The sequence below is a fragment of the Orycteropus afer genome, unplaced genomic scaffold (genome assembly GCF_000298275.1).
Source record: "Orycteropus afer afer isolate SDZICR_OR568_19922 unplaced genomic scaffold, OryAfe1.0 scaffold00442, whole genome shotgun sequence".
Lineage (NCBI taxonomy): Eukaryota > Metazoa > Chordata > Mammalia > Tubulidentata > Orycteropodidae > Orycteropus > Orycteropus afer.
In genome coordinates, this window is record NW_006922029.1 from 750,485 (window position 1) to 770,319 (window position 19,835).

The 19,835-nt window shown below is 45.2% G+C and overlaps 1 protein-coding gene across 1 annotated transcript in view; it reads left to right on the plus strand.

Annotated features, from left to right (window-relative positions):
* Positions 1-713: 713 nt before the first annotated feature.
* The window catches only part of TRIO (trio Rho guanine nucleotide exchange factor), a 335,211-nt gene continuing 316,089 nt past the window's right edge, over positions 714-19,835 (plus strand). Inside the window, exons 1-3 of the mRNA XM_007954197.2 lie at positions 714-861; positions 6,446-6,520; positions 19,571-19,685. Coding sequence (XP_007952388.2) covers positions 714-861; positions 6,446-6,520; positions 19,571-19,685 — 338 coding nt within the window. The remainder of the gene's footprint in view (positions 862-6,445; positions 6,521-19,570; positions 19,686-19,835) is intronic.

Consider the following 19,835-nt stretch of genomic DNA (forward strand, 5'->3'; position numbering starts at 1 on the left):
AAAATACTCACCTGTGTTTTAGTTTTAGAAATGTGAAGCTTTATTCAACTCTATTTTTAAAACCACTTAGGTTAAAAAAAATGCTTTTGAGCTAATGTGATGCATCAAAGCTTTTGATCTTTGTCAGAGTATTTCCATGGTGCTTTTTCATCTTTCTAAAATAGGAAGATTTTTAGGTTGCTCTGGTGGCGCAGCCTAAGGCACTTGACTGCTAACTAGGAGGCTGGCCGTTCAAACCCACCAGCCACTCCTCGGAAGGAAGGTTGGGCAATCTCCTTCCATAGTGATACCGCCTCAGAAACCCGAGGAGGGGCCGCTTGAGTCCGGTCGGACTCCCGGGCAGTGAATGCGTGAGTGTTGTTTTTCTGTGTTTTGTTGTGCTGAGGTCGCTGGTATCAGGGAAGTGACCAAGCACAGGAGTGCGTGGCCCTCGGTGACCACCTGCAAAGGCACTTGTCAGCCAGAGAGCAGTGCAGCAGCCTCCTGCGGAGGGTGGAAAGCAGATGCGTGGTGGACCATGGGGACTGAGACTTCAGACCACTGGCCCAGCTAGGAGATTGTTGTCAGGTGATAACTTGTGGAATTACTTCCTCTTAGGACAGAGGGTTAGTTTTTCTTGTAAATATAAACCATGCTGGGGGAGTGGCTGTCTGATTGAAGGCTAAACTGCACCAAGTTTTATTTCACAAACCTGGAATAGAAAGTGCAGGAACATGGGGGTGCTGGGTGGGAGCTCCGGGGGAAGCTGGCGAGCACTGTCCGTCCTTGGTGCGATCCCGTTCATTCATGTCTTCACCCGGCCGGCCGTGTTCACTGACCACTCTGTCCTAGACATCCAGGTACAGCCCAAGTCCATTGCCAGTGAGCCACTTCTGACTCATGGTGACCCTGTAGGACAGAGTAGAACTGCCCCATGGGATTTCCAAGTTTGAAGTCTTTACTGCAGCAGACGACCACATCTTTTCTTTTGTGGAGTGCTGGTGGATTCAAACTGCTAACCTTGAGGTTTGTAGCCGAGTGCTCTAACCAATGAACTTCCAGGGCTTCATCCAGGATAAAACCCACTGCCTTCGAGTTGATTTCAACTTACAGAGATCCCCATAGGCTTTCCAAAGCTGCAGATCTTTATGGAAGTAGATTGCCCCATCTTCCTCCTGTGGAGCGACTGGTGGGTTTGCAGCTAAATGCCTTACCCACTGTGCCACCAGAGCTTCTTATATCTAGGATTCAAAAACAAAACAAAACAACAACAAAAAAAAAACGCACTGCACTGCTGTTGAGTCAGATCTGACTCATAGCGACCCCTCCTTGGGTTTCCGAGGCAGAATCACTACGAAGAATCTTAAAAGTAGATTGCCCAGTTTTTCTTCTGAGGAGTGGCTGGTGGGTTTGAACCGCCAGCCTTCTGTTTATCAGTCAAATGCCTTACACACTACGCCACCAGAGCTCCTATCTAGGATAAAGCAGGGGATAGAACAAGCCTAACCTCTTGGAAATGGCTGATTTAGAGAGAAAGCTATCTGCTAGGTGGACAACATGATTTGTATCTTTTGAAGGAACTGAGCGATTTGGAAGCAAGGCTTTAAAATTCATCCTCAGGTTGACATTCTGTTAAACCAAAAAGGTTAGGACAAAATCAGTTTTGGTAATTAATAATACGTGGAACTTTGGAGTTGAATTTTTTTGTATGAATATATTAAAAGCATTAAGCATTTAAATTTCATTGTTTTAGAAAAAGGCAGTTCTTTGTGCTACATCACGCCAGAAAAGGGCTTGGAAAGAATAATCAAGCACCAACCACACCTTAATGTTTAGTGAACAGCAGTAAGATCTGGTTTCTAACCCCAACTGCATTCAACCAATACTACTAAAATCTCAGTAACGGCAGATGTTATCGTGTGAACACATTAAGCAAATTCATTGTAGACTTGGTTCCAGAGCGCAGATACTGAAGGCCTTTTCCACTTCTGGGAAACCCCCTCTTGAGAAATGCCATTGTAGTGAGAGCCCAGTTTGCCTTTCTGCACAGTTAAGTATAGATTCTTTGTAGTGAAAAAATTTGTCATCCAGTAAATGGGCGCTACTCTTCATTGGTCTCGGGCCACTTACCTCTGTGCTCCTGAGCTCCTTGCCCCTTGAGGCTCTTTTTCTGCTGAGTCCTCTCATTTTACCCAGATCCATCTCCCAGGGGCAGTTTCAAACCCCTTCTGGCCCCTGAAGTAAACCCGTTGCTGACTCCTTGTCTGGTTTGGGATTCCAGCAGCCTCAGTCCAAGCTGGCATCTGTCACGCTCTTGTTAACCTCTCAGAGTGGTCCACGGCCAGGGGGCAGTCACTTAGCCCGCCATGGGCTTGTGGTGGTTCTGGGTGGTTCAGGAATGAATCCTGGCCGATCCCTGCGTGCTCAGAAGGACAGCAGGAGCGTGCAGTGTTGTCTGCTGTGTAATCTAGCATCACCGGACTAGCACAGAAAGCCGTTCATGTTTACATTTTGTGTAGTCACACACTGTTTATGTGACAGTGTATAATATGTTATCATAATACACAATGCAATATTATTTATATAATGAAAACTCTTTAGGGCATGGAGCAGAATGTGCCTTTGTGATCTGAGGCACATTCGTGGTTGAGTTCTTTCTGCTTTTTATTGACAGTAATATATATATTTAATCTAGTTTAAGTATTTATATGTGCTTTCTAAGACTGTGCTAGTGGGTGTGTTTTTTTTTTTTTTAAGAAAAAGAAAAGGAAAGGAAATTAGGTGACTACCATAGTAAGTTCAGTTTCTTTGTGACTTGATGGTTAGTTTCATATTTCTGCCTTTGTTGTTGTTGTTATGTGCCGTCGAGTCAGCCCCGACTCATAGCGACCCCTCCTTGGGTTTCCGAGGCAGTATCACTACGGAAGTAGGATTGCCCAACCTTCCTTCCGAGGAGTGGCTGGTGGGTTTGAACCGCCAGCCGTCTGGTTAGCAGGCAAGTGTCTTAGCCACTATGCTACCAGAGCTCCCATTTTCTTTCTGTTTTAAATTTTTTAGTTGACAATTTAAACAAAATTAACACTTTTGTGACATTTATTTTATGTGAATGAATTCAATGAAAAGTATCATAGTAAAAAGGTGCTCTGCTGATGCAGTGGGTAAGGCATTTGGCTGCTAACCAGAACATGACCAGTTCAAACCCATCAACCGCCCCACAGGAGGAAGGTGAGGCAATCTACTTCCAGAAAGATTTACTGCCTTGGAAATCCATTGGGGTCCACTGTGAGTCAGAATTGATTCATTGGCAGTGGGTTTATCATAGTAAAACTGTTAGGATTTCTATTTTAGGCTCTGTTAGGGAGACACCCTGGTGGCGCAGTGGCTAAGTGCTCAACCGCTAACAGAAAAGCCAGTAGTTTGAACCTGCCAGCCCTTCTGTGGGTAAAAGATGTGGCAGCCTGCTTTAGTAAGATGACAGCCTTGGATATCCTAGGGGGGCCGTTTCCCTCTGTGCTGTAGGGTTGCTGTGAGTTGGAATTGACTTGACAGCCGTGGGTTTGGTTTCCTTCTCTTTCGGTTAGTCTCTATTTGGACAGGACATGTGTCACAATAAAAGTTTAACATGTTTCCACACCAGTTGAGCCATTGATTCACGTGCCTTTCCTCCTCTAGAAAAGCACCAGTCTTGTATAATTTTGAGGAAAAATTGAGCAACTGATAGGCTGAAGTAAGGCTCTAAGAGATTTGGGAATAATGTAACATGTGAGTGAGTCTGTGGCCGTGCAGGGGGCATAAGAAATTGATATTGTCATTGTTTTGTTTTCTGTACCCCATTTTCAAATCACTCTGATAATTCTTGTGTTGGGATGGCTTGCGGTAATGGCGGGGCACCCGGGTCTGACTGCTGCCATCCACTCCACTCAGAAATTCAGCAGTCATGGTCAGGAGTGCTTTGGAATTACTCCTGAAGTGACTCAGGACCCTGTGGTGGTCAGCCTGGGGATTAGAACAGGTTTTTTGCTGAGAGTTGTAGGAGAACGACTAGACCCAGTAAGGCCCTTGTTACATCCGGGGAGCAGAGGACTGCAGGTGGTGGCGGCACTCCTCTGCAGGTCTGCTCTGTCCTGGCCACAGGGTGTCTGTGGAGTCAGGAGGAATGGTAGGAAGCATACATTTCCTTACCAGGAAGCAACAGAGGCTAACGTTAAAGTACCGCTGGATAGGGATCCACAGGTATACCTAATGACTTTCTCTTGTTCTCTCTGTCACGTGATCTGCCTCCTCCACAGTTTGCCAGGGTCTTGTGACACGTTGTCCTCTTATGAAACTTCCCATAATGGTTTGCTTTCCAGGCATTTATAAGCTTGTCTCCTTGGCTTTGCACTAAGCCTCTGTGGCTCCTTGTTCCTTTTTACATTACCCAGTGGCATCTGTGTCCACTTCACAGGGAATCAGGATGTAATGAGTCGTTGCAGACAAGTTCAGTGAATTACCGAATGGTAGTGAATTACCCAGTCTCGGTTGCAGCCATTCGAGAGTTTTGAAAGAACCTAAGGATGAAACTGGAGAACTCTTGGCTCAGCCCTGTTACTTTTTATAAACAGGCACTGATTTGAAAGCTTGGTGGGTTGCCAGCACAGGCGTGATGCATTGGAAAGAAGAATGGCTTAGTGATCTGGGGGCCAGGTGCTTCTCAACTGCTGAGTGCTGCCACGAAGCCTCGAGATGTTAGAATTCTTCTGTTACAGGGTGTGTTTGCTCTGGTCTCTGTGCGGAGTCTGTGGTCATCATCAGTGTCATTGTCAAATTCCACTAAACTGGGTTACTTAAAAAAGACAAAGCAGCAAACCAGAAAAATAATGAGACTGCTTACTTTTACTCATTCATTCTCTGTTGTCTGTGAATGGTCTGATGTGGAGACTGGGTTCTGTTCTATTCGTCCTGAAAGTGTTGAGTCGTTGTTTGTCTGCTTGCTCTAACAGGCAATTCATTTGAATGGACTCAAACTAAACTCTCTCAGCTGCAGATGGCTCTCAATTAGGACCGTTTCTCCTTAGCTGGGCTGCCTGCAGTCTGTCCCAGGCGTGTGAGGCTCAGGAGACAGCCGGGGGTTTAGGCCAAGTTGGTACACAGAACGTGGGGCCCCTTTCTCTTCTTTGAGCTTTCTCCTTCCTGCTTCAGCTGCTGAGGTAGCCCTGAGCTGTGTTCTGGTTCTTGGAGTCCTTTCAGCAGCCCTAGTGGCTCAGCCTGGGCCCTGCTCCTAAGGTAACAGCCCCACAGGAAGTGCACCCAGGGTTGTTCCAGTGTATCTCCCTGCTTCTGATGACCCTGCAGTGCCCTCAGACCGTGGCTGTGCTATAGATGTTCCCTGGCAGGGCTGGTCCGGGGGAGCCACTCAGGCCCAGAAGAGAACCTTCACCCACTCCCAGTCGCTGCTCTGCTTGCTCTCATAGTCCAAGTGTGCATCACGCGTTGGTTGTGCTACCAAGCTGACGTTTTGGGATACTTTTCTTGTACTATTTTGGCAAGAACAAAGCAGAAAAATGAGGCTGGGCCAGGCGTCCCTTATTTTTTCTAGATTGCTCTGCTAACAGCGCTGACTTTCTGCCACGTGATAGGGGTTTTGACGAATAGTTGCCATACCGAGACCTAGATTACGTCTGTTGGAGGTCGCCAGGAGAATTATCATGGGGCTGAATTACGGGGATTAATATTTTCGACCCCACGCTGCCTTGTACTCACCCGCCCTGGTGAGCCAGGCCAGACATATTTCAGCTGCAAGGATTCTTTTTGTTTACATGGATGTTGGTTTGGCCTATTGGGGAGGGAGGTTTGCCTTGAGAAGGGTGTCTGCTCTGAAGCAGGAAGGGAGGGCACCGGGCCACCTTACCATGTTAGCCGCTGACAGTCCTGCAGGGGGCATGACCCAGAAAGCCCAGGGGAGGGCCCAGAGGCCCTGGCCAGGCCCTGCTATTTATAACCCCTCCCTCCTCCCACTGCTTTATTTTTAGCCTGCCTTAGGAGTCTGATAGCAGGAGGCATGCATCTCCCCCTAGAGGCTGTAGGACGCCATAGACAGCACTTTTTAAAAATCAGTGTTGCCTTTTTATTTACTGGCTATCTAAATTAATCTGCAGGATTACCATGAAGATTTGGTAAATGCTGTGTACTGCCTCCCTGCCCTGTCCTTCCGGAGGCTGAGTCACTCGTGCTAGAATAGCCAGGGGCTTGCTTGGCATGTGAGCCTCAACACCGCTGTGCAAATGTTCCTCTTCTGATCGGAGGAAGCGCACTTCTGATGTTCTCGTTCCATCACGAACCTCATGTGCTTCAGACCGGGCTGTGTTCGACTTTGATGCAGCGGCCAGGAAGAACGCTGCTGGGTTGGCACCGGGTGGTAGAACAGTTAAGGAATTAAACTTCACTCAAACGCTCTAGTAACTGAATTTTCTCCTTATCTTTCCAGGGTTTCGAAAAAACGATGAAATGAAGGCTATGGATGTTTTGCCAATTTTAAAAGAAAAAGTTGCGTACCTTTCAGGTAAAGATTAACTTTCCAACCTGCTGTATTGCTGCTCTCATGCATCCCACACAGTATCAGTGACCCCCGGGTCTGAAATACGAAGCCAGATCACCTTCCCGACATGTAAAAGCATTGGCATTTCAGTTGATCTTAACTGCTTTGTTCTGACAGCATTTTCCTGACAACTTAGTGCCCAAAGCATTTTATCCTAGCTGGTAGGCCCATCATAAGTCAAATGTTGTTGGTGATTAAAATATTTGTGTGTCTGCCCTTCAGAAAACGGTGTGTGTGTGTGTGTGTGTGTGAGAGAGAGAGAGAGAGAGCGAGAGCGAGAGAGAGAGAGAAAGAGAGAGAGAGAGAGATTTGCCCCAGTTGACTGGTGAGTGAAGGAGAACAGCTGACCGTCTCAGCAGAAGTAGGGGAATGAGACCCACCTGTGGACATGCCATTGGGAGAGTGAGACCCACCTGTGGATGTCCCTTGGGTTCTTACGTCTTTTTCTTGGGGTCTGCAGTTACTTGTTGCCTTCTCTTTTGGGAGGCGAGGCCCATTTTAGGTTGAGGTGGAGTGTCTTTTCCTCCGGGACTCTCTGGCCCTAGAGTTTGTACTGTCCCCAACTGATCCCTCCACTTACCTGTAAGAGCCGGTCCTGTGGTCTTGGTCTGCAGTGTGTAACAGACCAGACCAGATTTAAGGGTTGGGCACTTACCTGTCCTCTACACACGTGGGACTTTTTTGATTGTTTCCTTGGTGGCTGCCCCCCACACATATAGAACCGTCACTGGGAATTGCAGCCTTTTGGCATCAGTTTACTTGTGACAAAACAAAGATTTCTCAGATTTTCCTGCTCTGTTTTTGCAGGACGTCAGACTGCAGATTGTCACGTGCTTTGAGGCAGTCTTTCTGGGTGTGTTTCCATGATAAATTTTTATCTTTCTCAAACAGGAGGCACACTATGTTATATGATACCTCACGTGTTATTTTTAGTTCAGAATGCGCTTAGTGGCTTATCTGTTTCAGTGGGCCTTTTGGCCTGTTGTATGCCACGTATTTGGGATATAGCTTCCTGTGTTGTTTGTGCTGATGTAGCTTTGCTGCATGTCCAGTAGTATTCCTTGGCCCCGTGTAAACACAGTTTCTTGATTTTGCAGAAGTAAACCTAATTTATAATCTATATGGAAAATTGATAGAAGAGTGTGAGACATTCATGAAAAAGAGATGTTGTTGTTGTTATGTGCCGTCGAGTCAGACTCAACTCATAGCAACCCCTCCTTGGGTTTCTGAGGCAGTATCACTATGGAAGTAGATTGCCCCATCTTCCTTCCGAGGAGATGAAAAAGAGAAGGTGGTTTGAATTGTTGGGAATACATAGCAAAACAAGGAAATATGAAGACTCTTGATTCCACTACACTTAAGTTTTAAAGCAGCTTTTGCTTCTTTCCTACCCATTTCTTGTTGAACTGCATAATGGGGACTTTGGCCAGATTTTGTGAACTCCTTGACTTTGTAGTTTACAGATAGATCTGAAAGGCAACATAATGAAAACACTTTACTTTAAATATTAGAGGCATAAGGTAGAAGGAAGGAGCTTTGGTGGTGTACTGGGTAAGACATTTGGCTGCCAACCAAAAGATCAGTGGTTCAAACCCACCAGCTGCTCCATGGGAGGAAGATGAGAGATAGTCTACTTCCGTAAAGATTCACCGCCTTGGAAACCCAGTGGTGGTTGCTGTGAGTGGGAATTGACTTGATGGCAGTGGGTGTTTTGTTTGAAGGAAGAAGGCTTGCAGGAAGCATGTTGACCATTTTCTGATTTTTATGTCAGCCTTTGTGATGGAAGTGCCTGCTCTTTGTAGTCCCTCTTGTCCCTAAGCCTCCTGTTCTGTTTCCGTCTTTCATTAAGTAAGTGGTAATAGAAAGAGCAGAGGTGACTCAGGAGGGGTGAATTTACTTGTAGTCAGTCTTTTATTAGTCAGTGAGTACTTTAGATAAATTAGATAACACGTGCAGTGTAGTAAATTACCAGGTATGGCTTTTCTAACCATAAGTTTTTGTAAATTGGTGGAATTTGCCATGAGCAACTGAGTAGCTCTGGGAAGTTCTCTCAGTTGAATAGAATTCTGATGTTGGGATTGGTTAGTTTGGCCACTGCCAGGCTCAAAAGGAGCCCTCCTAGAAGCAGACAGAGTCTCTCTGACTGCTGGCTGAGAAAGACGTGTTGCTGAGAGAAATGTGCTCCTGAGAAACACTCACTTGCTGAGAGAGAGATATGAGAGACACATGCTGCTGAGAGAGAGACTGCTGGTTGCTGAGTGAGACCGCTGGCTGCGAGAGACTGAGTGCATTTCTGAACTTGAATTGTAGCCTGTTCCTTCCCTAATAAACTCCATAATCTGTGAGTTCTGTGTGGCCACTGCAGTGAATTATCGAACCCAGCAGAGAGGTGTTGGGTGCTGCGGGAGGAAGAGCTGATGAAAGGGCTGGAGGGAGGCAGCGTGTCTGGCCTCGCAGGAATAGGCCTTAGGCTACTGATGGTGATTCTGTCTTCCTGTTGTGGGTTAGAGGGGGTCAGAAGATGTGACCTCCCTGCCTCTTGGGCAGTTGGTGTCAGAAGTGGGATTTGTTGCTGTGTCTCCAGACTCATAGGAGCATGAGATTTTGTAAAAGAAAGAAGGAAGGGGCCTGGGAAGTGGAACTTTGGATTCTTAGATGGTTACTTTGGTTGGTGTTATCTAGTAAAGCAGATAATTAATCCAGAGGGTAGGATTTTTGATTTAACTAACTAATGAACTCACTGCTGTTGAGTTGGATCCGACTTACAGCGACCCCTCCTTGGGTTTCTGAGGCAGTATCACTACAGACGTAGATTGCCTAACCTTCTTTCTGAGGAGTGGCTGGTGGGTTTGAACCACCATCCTTTTGGTTAGTTGTCAAATGCCTTAGGCCCTACGCTGCCAGAGTTCCTAAGCCCACATACATGGAATGGGAGGATAATCAAGGTGAAGAGATGAAACTGAAATGTCTTAAAAAGGATTATATGTTTTGGCTTATGCATTTATCTGAATGTACTATAGGTATTGAATGTCTTTTGCCTGCTTGTACGTTGGAAATGATTATAGGGTATGGATAACAGAGAGCATGTTATTAGTCTGCCTTCAGCTGATACTTGATTGGATATGTTAAAAGGGGAAATAGAATTTGCCCAGCAGAAACACAGGTTTTTGTTTCAAGCCCTGTATGTAGAGTTTTAGGGGCTTAGGTGGAAAACCTGAGCCCCAACCAGAACTACTGAGAGAAAGAAGATCTGTATTTGAAAATAGGACCTATAGAGGGGGAAAAAAAAAGACTGCTTGGGTTTTTTGAATTTCAAGGAAGCAGTTAGGCTTTGGGTGCATCCAGGCAGGAAAGTTGTGGTCCATGAGAGAAACCCCTTCCAGGGCTGAAAGTTAAAGGAAGCCAGTGAGTAGCAGGCTTGTATGCTACTTGCTTGTGACCACCTTGGTCCACTTGAGCAGAAATGGGGAAAGAGCAGCAAAGAAGAAGCAGGCTGAGTTTGGTACTCTGTGACCTAGGCCATGGAGGCTGGAGATGAGGAAGGGCTGGCTGGTCTGAAGTGCAAGGAGTTGTGAGCCTGCGGGCATTGAAGTAGTTCCTGAGGACTGAAGATGTGAGAGAAGGTGCTGGCTGGTCTGAAGTGAAGGGAAGAGTGTGACTCCCAAACTTGGCATCTGGTTCCCATGACCTAGCTAGGATGGCTAGGGCTGAGCTAACCAGAACCTGACCAGATGAAGAAGAATGTGTTTGACACTGAGCTGGTGTTAAGTTGCTGTAATTTGATAGCTTGCATTGGGCTGGACTTCGCTTGTTTATGAATACAGATGCCCAAGTTTCTAAGCAGAACAGAAGATTCTCCAGAGAAAAGACCGTGCTTATCTCCTCAGAGTAATGGTTTGATAGGGATGGGCAAATTAGAAATTGGCTCTCTAAAATGGGGGAAGATAAAGGCATGAAGTGGCTGGCTTACACGCTTTCATGGGTGTGGTTATTCTTAAACTGATGGTGAAGGGGATGTTAATTTTTGAGGTATAAAAGGGATAATGGCTAGAAAAGCCAGGGGGTGGCCTGTGGTATAGTAAATTACATAGTGTGGCTTTTCTAGCCATGAGTCTTTGTAAACTCCGTGGTGGAATTTGCCATGAGTGACTGAGTAGCCCCTGATTGTTAAAGTTATTCACCTGGGGTATTTCTTTTGGTAGCAGAAGGAAGTAATTTTCTGGGAAGCTAGCTTTTCTGAGGTGTGTAGGACTCTGATGTTGGAATTGATTGGTTTGGGTCACTCTGCTAGGCTCAAGGAGCTCTGGTAGAGGCAGAAGGAGTCTCTCTGACTGCTGGGTGAGAAAGACATGCTGCTGAGAGAAACGTGCTCCTGAGAGACATGCACTTGCTGTGAGAGATAGACACGAGAGACGTGCTGCTGAGAATGCTGGCTGCTGAATGAGATGGCTGGCTGCGAGAGACTGAGTGCATTTCTGAACTTGAATTGTAGCTTGTTGCTTCCCTAACAAATCCTGTAATCTGTGAGTTCTGTGTGGTCACTGCAGTGAATTATTGAACCCAGCAGAGAGGTGGTGGGTGCTGCGGGAGGATCAGTTGGTGTCAGGGTTGGTGAAAGGGCTGGAGGGAGGCAGCATGTCTGGCCTCACAGTAATGGGCCTTGGGCTACTGATGGTGATTTTGTCTTCTTGTTGTGGGGTTAGAGGAGGTCAGAAGATGAGGGGGCCCTGCCTATTTGGCATCACATTAGGTAAAAATACATCTAGTAATACACAGAGTTATATACTGTATATTATTAGATTCTATACTAACTACATATATATTAGATTGTATTTTTACCTAGCTTACTGTCTAAAGCATAACTTTTTTATAACTAATCAAAGAAATAATATCTGCCGTTTTTCAGAGTTTATCGTAAATCCTTACTAACACCTTAAGTTCTGCAAGGTTAATTTAAGTTGGATGTGTTTGGTGGTGGTGGGGTTTGCACTACAGGAGGTTAGTCAAGTTTTACAATTTTCTAGGTCATGGGACTTCTGCCAGCTGTGTAGGCAAATGAAGGTAGTAGGTGTCTTGACAGTTTTATTGTATTTCCTAATTTTTGACAAGAATTGGCAGCTGTGTCAGCATGAGCGCAGGGCAGATTGTTTCAGACTGGAGTTCTGTCCTCTAGGGAAGGGAAAGGAAAAAAAAATACATCATAAAATGAGAGACAGTTGCATATTGTGAATAGTGACACTGCAGAAGAGTGTCCTTCTCACTGCAGTCTACTGTATGGGACCAAACAGGCAGCGTTTCCACAAACACAAAGCTCAGATGGCAGGAAGGGGCAGGAGAGGAGGAGGGTGAAGCCAAGAACCCGGGAGGAAATGGGAGGAGTGCCGTTCCATTGAGGGGATTGCAGCCAAAGTTACTAAACACAATGTGTGTGAATTGTTGAGTGGAAAACAAATGTGCTCCTTTAACTTTCACCCAAACAACACTACAAAGTAAAAAACAAACAAACAAAAACAAAAAAAGCCCAGAAAAGAAAAGCAATTATATGGTGGTGAGTATTTTTCTGGACGGTTACAAAGGATGAGGTTATTTAAAATACATACTATATTTAAACTTACCTCTCTGACCCCATGATTTTCTTTTTTTAAATTAAGGTGTAATTCACATATCTTAAAATCCACCTTTGTAAGGTGTACAGTTCAGTGGTTTTTAGTACTTTTACAAGGTTGTACCTCCAGTCACAGAACATTTTAATCACTCCTGAGCTAGCCCGCCCCCATTCCCCCCTTCTCATCCCCTGGCACCCAGTAATCTACTCTCTGCTGTGATCCCAGTTCACTGACTATGAGGGGATATTCAGGTGCCTGGTCAAGAATTCCTCACGTGACTGATGTTTCTTAAGTTCATTCTAAGTACAACAGCCTGGTTTTCTAAGCACATGCCTGAGGCCTGTGGTTTCAGGACACACTGATGACATTGAGATTCCTTTAAAAAAGAAACAATGAGCATTCCTTGAACTTGAATCTTTTTTATCTTTAACGTCATTTCCAGGTACCTTGTACTGTAGCTGATCCTATTGCATTCACGTAAGGTAGCAGAGTGCTACATCTGCCATTCAGAGACTGGGTGGAGTGAGGTCAGAGGACTTGCCCAACTTCATGAAGGAAGCAGGGTCAGCGAAGAGGCAGCCCTCCCCTTGCTAAGTCTCCTGTCATCTTGGTTATGTGTGGTTCCTGTACCACTGGGCTTTGGGCCTTAACAGAACTCACAGACAAACTCTAGAACTAAGAACACTTTTTTCTTTTTAGACTTTTTATTATGGAACATTCCAGTATCCAGAAGGAGAAAGACTCGTATAATGAATTTCTACAAACCCACTACTCCTCAGCAGTCTTGTTCATCTCTCTTCCTACTCACTTCTCCCCTTCCCTTACTCTAGATCATTTTAAAGTAAATTCCAGCTATCACATCATTTTACCTGTAAATGTTTAGTAACTATCTCTAGAAGATCAGCTTAAAACACCCAGCAATCCCATTAGCAGACCTAAAAATGAATGCTTATTCCTTAATATCATTAAAAAAAATCAGTCAATATTCAGATTTCCCTACTTGCCTCATGATTTTTTTTTGAGCAGGATGTACACTGCCATTGCTGGATGTACCTGCTGTCTCTTTAATTTATAGGTTCTCCCACATCATTCTTTTCATGTGCTTTAAGTGTTTGGTTTATTCCTTACACTTTTAAGAGTGTAGCAGCTCCATCCACCCATCCACCCACTGGTCCGTCCATCCTTTCTCCTCTGTAACTTCCCGTAGATAAAGTCATATGTTATGCACCCTTTTCTTCATGATGTTAGTTTCATTTCATAGCACATTCTGGGGATCCCTAGATGGTAGTACCTACAGGGCTTCCTTATTTCTTCTCACAGTTGCCTATCACTCCACTGTGTGGCTGTACCATAGTTTACTCCATTGCGTATTGGTGGGCATCTGGGTTTTTTTTTAGAATAGCTCTTTTGGGGGAGTAGTGACTCTTCATGCTTTGTGGGTGGGTGATACCAGGATTGAGCGATTCGGTTTCCCAGAGGAGTGCAGTTGTTCCAGTTTTGTATTTCATGCCACGGGAAGGGGATGCTGCCCCAGCTGCCTTGCATGTTTGTGGTCAGCATCTAGCACAGTGGAAGGTGGTAGTCAAGACGAGAAGTTGGAACTGCCAGAGGACTTCCCAGCATGCTACTGAGAGTCACTGAGTCTTCATTAGCAGTGCTGTCAGCCCGTTTCTGGTGAAAGGATGAGCACATACGTGAAGCTGTGAGAGCGTGCTGCTGTTGGCCTGCAGAGCGGTGCCCCGTGGGCATCCTCTTACCAGAGAGCTGTTACCTGACAGCTGACTTAGTGACGTGAGGCATGAGTCCCATCTTTTGGACGTTCTGCCCTTTCAGATTTCTTTTGGGAAAGTCTACTTTCCATGGCCGGTGTGTACACTGTTCTGGGGGGCCGGCAGTTAAAGAAGTGTGAAGGAAGGTTAGGCAATCCTACTTCCATAGTGATACTGCCTCAGAAACCCAAGGAGGGGTTGCTATGAGTCGGGGCCAACTCGACGGCAAACAACAACAACAAGAAGCAGTGGAGTTCTAAGACAAAAATGGAAAATGAGAGTCCTGGAGAAAATTCTGGTTGGTTCATCAAAATTCATATTCTGCACCTCAAAGCAAGTATGCTTTCCTTACAGGAAGAGTGAATTGGGTGAAAAATGAATTCTTAATTTATTTAGAGAAAAAGTGTTTCCTTTGTATGTGTAATCAGTCTGCCACATTATATGAGTGAATATGGCTGCCTCATTTGTCTACTCTGTGGCAGTGCTTGGTGGCAATGAAATTGCTTTATGGTCCCTGTCATTACTTGAAAGGAACACCCTTTCTCTGTCACCTGTAAAGAGTGTCTTTTTGCTCTGCATATGAGGTGCCATATGACACTTCCCAGTTTAAACCATCTCTCAAGATTCTCAGAGAACGGCTGGTTCCTGTAGTTTACTACATCCTGAACAGTTCACCGGTTGGGACCTTACCTGGAGTTGTTGTAGGTCACCCTATATTTCCGTTGTTAGAAGTTCAGCCATTTGCAGTGATGAGACAGTTCCTGGCCTTGTGATGCACAGCAGGGTCGGACTGTCAAGATCCTTGGGTGTGCACTGGCTGACACTTGGAAGTAGATCACCAGGCCTTTGTACCTACATAAGTGATTTTGATGAAGTCATAAAACCATTAAAGAAAAACAAAACAAAACAAAACCTCACCGTTGCTGTCCAGTTGATTCTGACTCAGAGCATCCCTAGAGGACAGAGTAGAACTGTGCCATAGGGTTCTCGAGGCTGTAAATCTTTTTTTAAAATTGTGATTGGGGTGAAAATTTACAGAGCAAATTCACTTTGTCTCATAACATTGATCACAATCACCACAATGCAACAGCTCCCCTCCTACTTCCTCCCTATAGGTACTTCTTCCCTGTGTCCATCCCTCCATGCACTCCTGCCCCCTGAGCTGTCTCACTGTACATAAACAACCCTTCTTTCTCCCATGATTGTTCTCTCCAAGGAGTGTATCTACCTCAGGTACATGCTCAACTCCTGTGCCTGTCTTTTGTTTGGCTGGAAGCCACAGGTGTGGGTTCAATTCCAGACCTGAAGGACAGCTAGGGGCCATAATCTCAGTGGCTCCACCAGGCTCTATCAGACAGCAAACCTGGTCCCCCTTTTTTTTTCCAAATGATTTTGAATTTTGTTCTACATTATTCTTCCTCTCTATCCAGGATCTCCTACATAGATTCCCCCCGCTAAGTGGTTGACAGCAGTAGCTGGGCACCATCTAGTTCTTCTGGTCTCATAGTCTTATAGGCTGTGGATCGCATGGTGTACCAGCTGCTAGGACTAATTGTTTCTGTGAATCTTTGGTTTTCTTCATTCTTCTTTGCTCTGGATGAGGAGAGACCCATCGTTACATCTAAATGGATGCTCGCAAGCTTTTAAGATCCCAGTTGCTACTCGCCAAAGTAGGAGGTGGAACAATGTTTTGTGTAGTATGTTAAGCCAATTGAGCTTGATGGCCCCTGTGACTATGGTCCTGAGTCAAGGCTGTAAAAGTCTTAATGGAAGCAGACAACCACATCTTTTTCCCACAGAGCTGCTGGTGGATTTGAACTGCTGACCTTTCCATTAGCAGCCAGATGCTTTAACCATACTAATGAGTTTCTTGAAGGTCTGTTCTAGAGAACATGCAAAGTGAGTTGTTTTTCCTCCTTCAAAATCCAGGTTCAGGTTGAAGTAAAATTTTCTTAGGACCCAAATGAGAGCCTGTCTGGAGGGATGGACTTGCTGGCATGTCTATGAGGATGACCCTTTGCTGCTAAAAGTTCAAAAGAACACAGCAGAGTTGGCCAGCATTTTTGCACACACTGGCATTTATTAAGTTCTCATTTCAGAGTAAAAGGAAGGGCTGTGTACAGCCGTTGATGTCACACACCGATGACATCCCTCACAGCTTGCTTTGGCCGGCAGTGTTTGGATTTGCTCTTCTCCCCATGGTGGAATGTGCTGCACTTGGGCTGCAAGATGCAGTGACCACAGAGTAGGAAGGTCTGATAGGTTGCTGGCGTTTATTCTCCCTCACGTACAACATTCAGAGTGGTGGTCCAGGCCACTGTTAGATGCTTCTCTCCTCCTTACTAACATTAGGTTGTTATTGTTGTTGTTATGTGCCGTTGAGTTGGACCTGATTCATAGTGACCCCTCCTTGGGTTTCCGAGGCAGTATCTCTATGGAAATAGAGTGCCCCACCTTCTTTCCGAGGAGTTGCTGGTGGGTTTGAACCGCCAGCCCTCTGGTTAGCAGTCCAGTGCCTTAGGCACTACGCTACCAGAGCTACTAACATTAGGGGAAATGTTTAATCTAGAGATCACATACCGTATTAAAACACACCCACCCACCTGTATATCCACATACCCTGGCTGCTTTAATATGTGTAATGGGCCAGTTTTCTTTCACAGAGATTCACTCATTTTAGAAAAGAATGAAAGATGTTGGCAAATGAAAAATACTGAAGCTGTTAATCTGCTTTATTTTGGGAAAAGACAAAAGTGATTTATGAATATAGGTTGCACCATAGACAACAAAAACTGTAAACTCTAGTGGAAAAGTTTTAGAAGTTGTATTCTGTTAAACAGTATAACATACCCCAATTCAGCCATTTCTGCGGGTTGTGTAAGTGTCCTTTTCCGAGTTGTTCCTCCCCATGAAAATAAACTCTCTGCCCCTGAAGGTTCCTATCTAATCTGAGGAGTTGCTGTTGTCAACTCTACTGAAATGTGTATTTATCAGTTTTAAAACAAGATAGAATTTTCACATCTTTTCCTAATTTTAATACCTAAATGCTTGGGTCAGTTACTGGGTCTGGTTTAATTGAACTTCTCCTTGGCAGTAAGCTTGACACTGTCCTCTAAGAGATGAGAAAGACAAGTAGTTACCTTTCAGTAGTGGAGGGGCCAGCCCAGGGAGAGGCAGGCTGGGACGCCTGGTCCTGGTCCAGCGTCAGATGCCTCCCAGAAGGTTCACGAGGTTGAAGAGTAACAGGACTCAAGAGTTCATTACAGATTGTGGGGAATAGGGTTGAGTTTTGGGCAAATAACTGAAGAATCAGGGAATATAATGAAGATGCTGCTGGGTATGAGTGGGCGGTGGAGCTACTGAGGCGGAGATCAGCATGTCAGCTGGCCAGTCTGAAATGGGGGAGAGAGATCACTGACAATTAGAGCTACTGTTATTAGCCTAAAAATGATACCGCATATTTTAGAGATTAACTAACAGCGGTATTTTGTCAGTTTCAATAATATTTCTGTTGCGGACCTTTCTTTCTTTCTGAAAAAAACCCAAACCAGTTGTTGTTGTGTTGATTCTGACTTGTGACGACTCCATGTGTGCAGAGTGGCACGGCTCCATAGGGACTTCAGGTGGAAAACCACCAGGCCTGACTGCCAAAGCGCCTTGGTTGGCGCCAGCTGCCGACCTTCAGTTCGTAGCTGAGTGCTTAACCATTTGTGCCACCCAGGAGCTCCTTTTCCTTCATAAATGTTAACCAGAAAAGGGCAAGGAACACAGTATTTATTTGTCCTCTGACATTTCCACTATTTTGGAAAGATCTAACACCATTAATTTGAAAACTTTTAATTTTAAAATCTACCAAAAATATAGAGAATAATGTAGTGAACCTGTCACTTGGTTTAAGAAACAGTATCTTGCTGTCACAGGTACATAGCTTCCTTGGTGACCACCAGCTGTTCAGTGGAGCCTTTCAGCTTGGACTTTCTCAGAGAACCAGAAAGTTCTTGTCAGCCCAGATGACAGGCGTTGACACTAAACACTTGTTGTAACCTTGCCTTCTAGCCCCTTTGCCCTTATATAGACTCTTGGAGCCTCACCATCTTTATTTATGACCCAGGATTGATGATACCCCTGAACAGGGGCACTGTGAAGATCCAGACTCAGCCTACACTGGTTCCAGTTATTTAGTGCTGCTCCCACTTAGTACTTGACGTACTGGATTTATAAGCAGTACAGCACACTTTACTAGGTTGCGTGACTGAACGGTTACATATGGGCCATTTTAAGTTTTCATGATCAAAATTATGTGCTGTTCAGAATCCACGTGTAACCATCCTAGGAAATCATAAAGCATATTGGTAAATGGGCTTTTAAAATACCAGCACTTTCTGCTGTCTTCTTTTTGGCTAAAAGGAAAGAATGTTTGTTGTTTAATTTTACTTCTGATAATTTCTGGTGCACAGAAAATAAGAATTCGTCTTGTGACTTGGATTTTGAGATCTTTCTTTCTTCTGTACTTCTAAAGAGGGATGCTCAGAGCACCAGCACTAAACCAAGGACCCGTTTGGCAGGTGACAGTTCTTTCTCCACATTGTTTTTTCTGAGCATCCTGATAGAAGCAATAAAATAAACATGAGAATTTCACCAAGAGTGAAATTGCCCCCAGACAGACTTTATTTGGTAGGTTTATATGTTTAGGAGAGCGTATTTCTGTCTGTCTGTCTGTCTGTCATAGGCAAATAAATAGTTTGAAATACGTACTCCTGGTGTGCAGTATACATTTTTTTTTTCAATCCTTAAGCTAACTGGATTTATTTTAAATTTCTCGTGTGCTAACCTCGTGTGTAGTGCCTAAGGCACTTGACTGCTAACCAGAAGGCTGGCGGTTCAAACCCACCAGCCATTCCTCGGAAGGAAGGTTGGGCAATCTACTTCCATAGTGATACTGCCTCGGCAACCCAAGGAGGGGTCGCTATGAGTTGGGTCCAACTCGATGGCACATAACAACAACAACAACAAAAACCGTGTGTGTGTGCACTGTGGCTTTGCGAAAGCTTGTCTGCTGGAGAGTGATACTGACCTTGCGATTGTAGATTCCATAGATCCCAGGTTATAACATGTAGTCATCAGTGCAGAGTTGAAGGAACATTCCTGTTTTCCATTCATGGCTTCAAACTCAGTGTAGTTGGTAGAAAAGGGAGAGCTTGGAATGTGAGGAACTTGAAGAAGGGAGTTTGTGTGTGGGGGAATCCGAGAGAGAGGTTGAACGAGGGATGTGTGAGAGAGGGCAGGGAGAGGGCAGACCTGAGGGAGGTGGTTGTGCATGGTGAGTGCCCACATTACATGAACACTTTTTTTCTGTCCTAGAGAAAAAATATTAATGCAGAAAGGAGGAAACACATTGGACGGAGACCAGCCATCTCCACTGTCTTCCTTGTGGTGTGCTTACTCCTGACCTTCTTGAGCGGTCCTGTGAGGGGTTGGTGGACCACCCATCGTCTTCTGCTCAGTGCTGCCTTCCTGTCTGTGCAGTTGACTTAGTCATAGCTTTGCTTGAGTGAAGGCCGGTGACACTTCTGCGAGAACGTGCAGAGCCCTATCTTACCTTGTTTTGCCTAAGTGTGCCTCAATTGTTTGTCTTTCAGGTGGTAGAGATAAACGTGGTGGCCCCATTTTAACGTTCCCGGCCCGCAGCAACCATGACAGAATACGACAGGAGGACCTCCGGAGACTTGTCTCCTATCTAGCCTGTATCCCGAGGTGAGTGTTGTCTCCTATCTAGCCTGTGTCCCGAGGTGAGTGTTGTGTTCCTATCTAGCCTGTGTCCCGAGGTGAGTGTTGTCTCCTATCTAGCCTGTGTCCCGAGGTGAGTGTTGTCTCCTATCTAGCCTGTGTCCCGAGGTGAGTGTT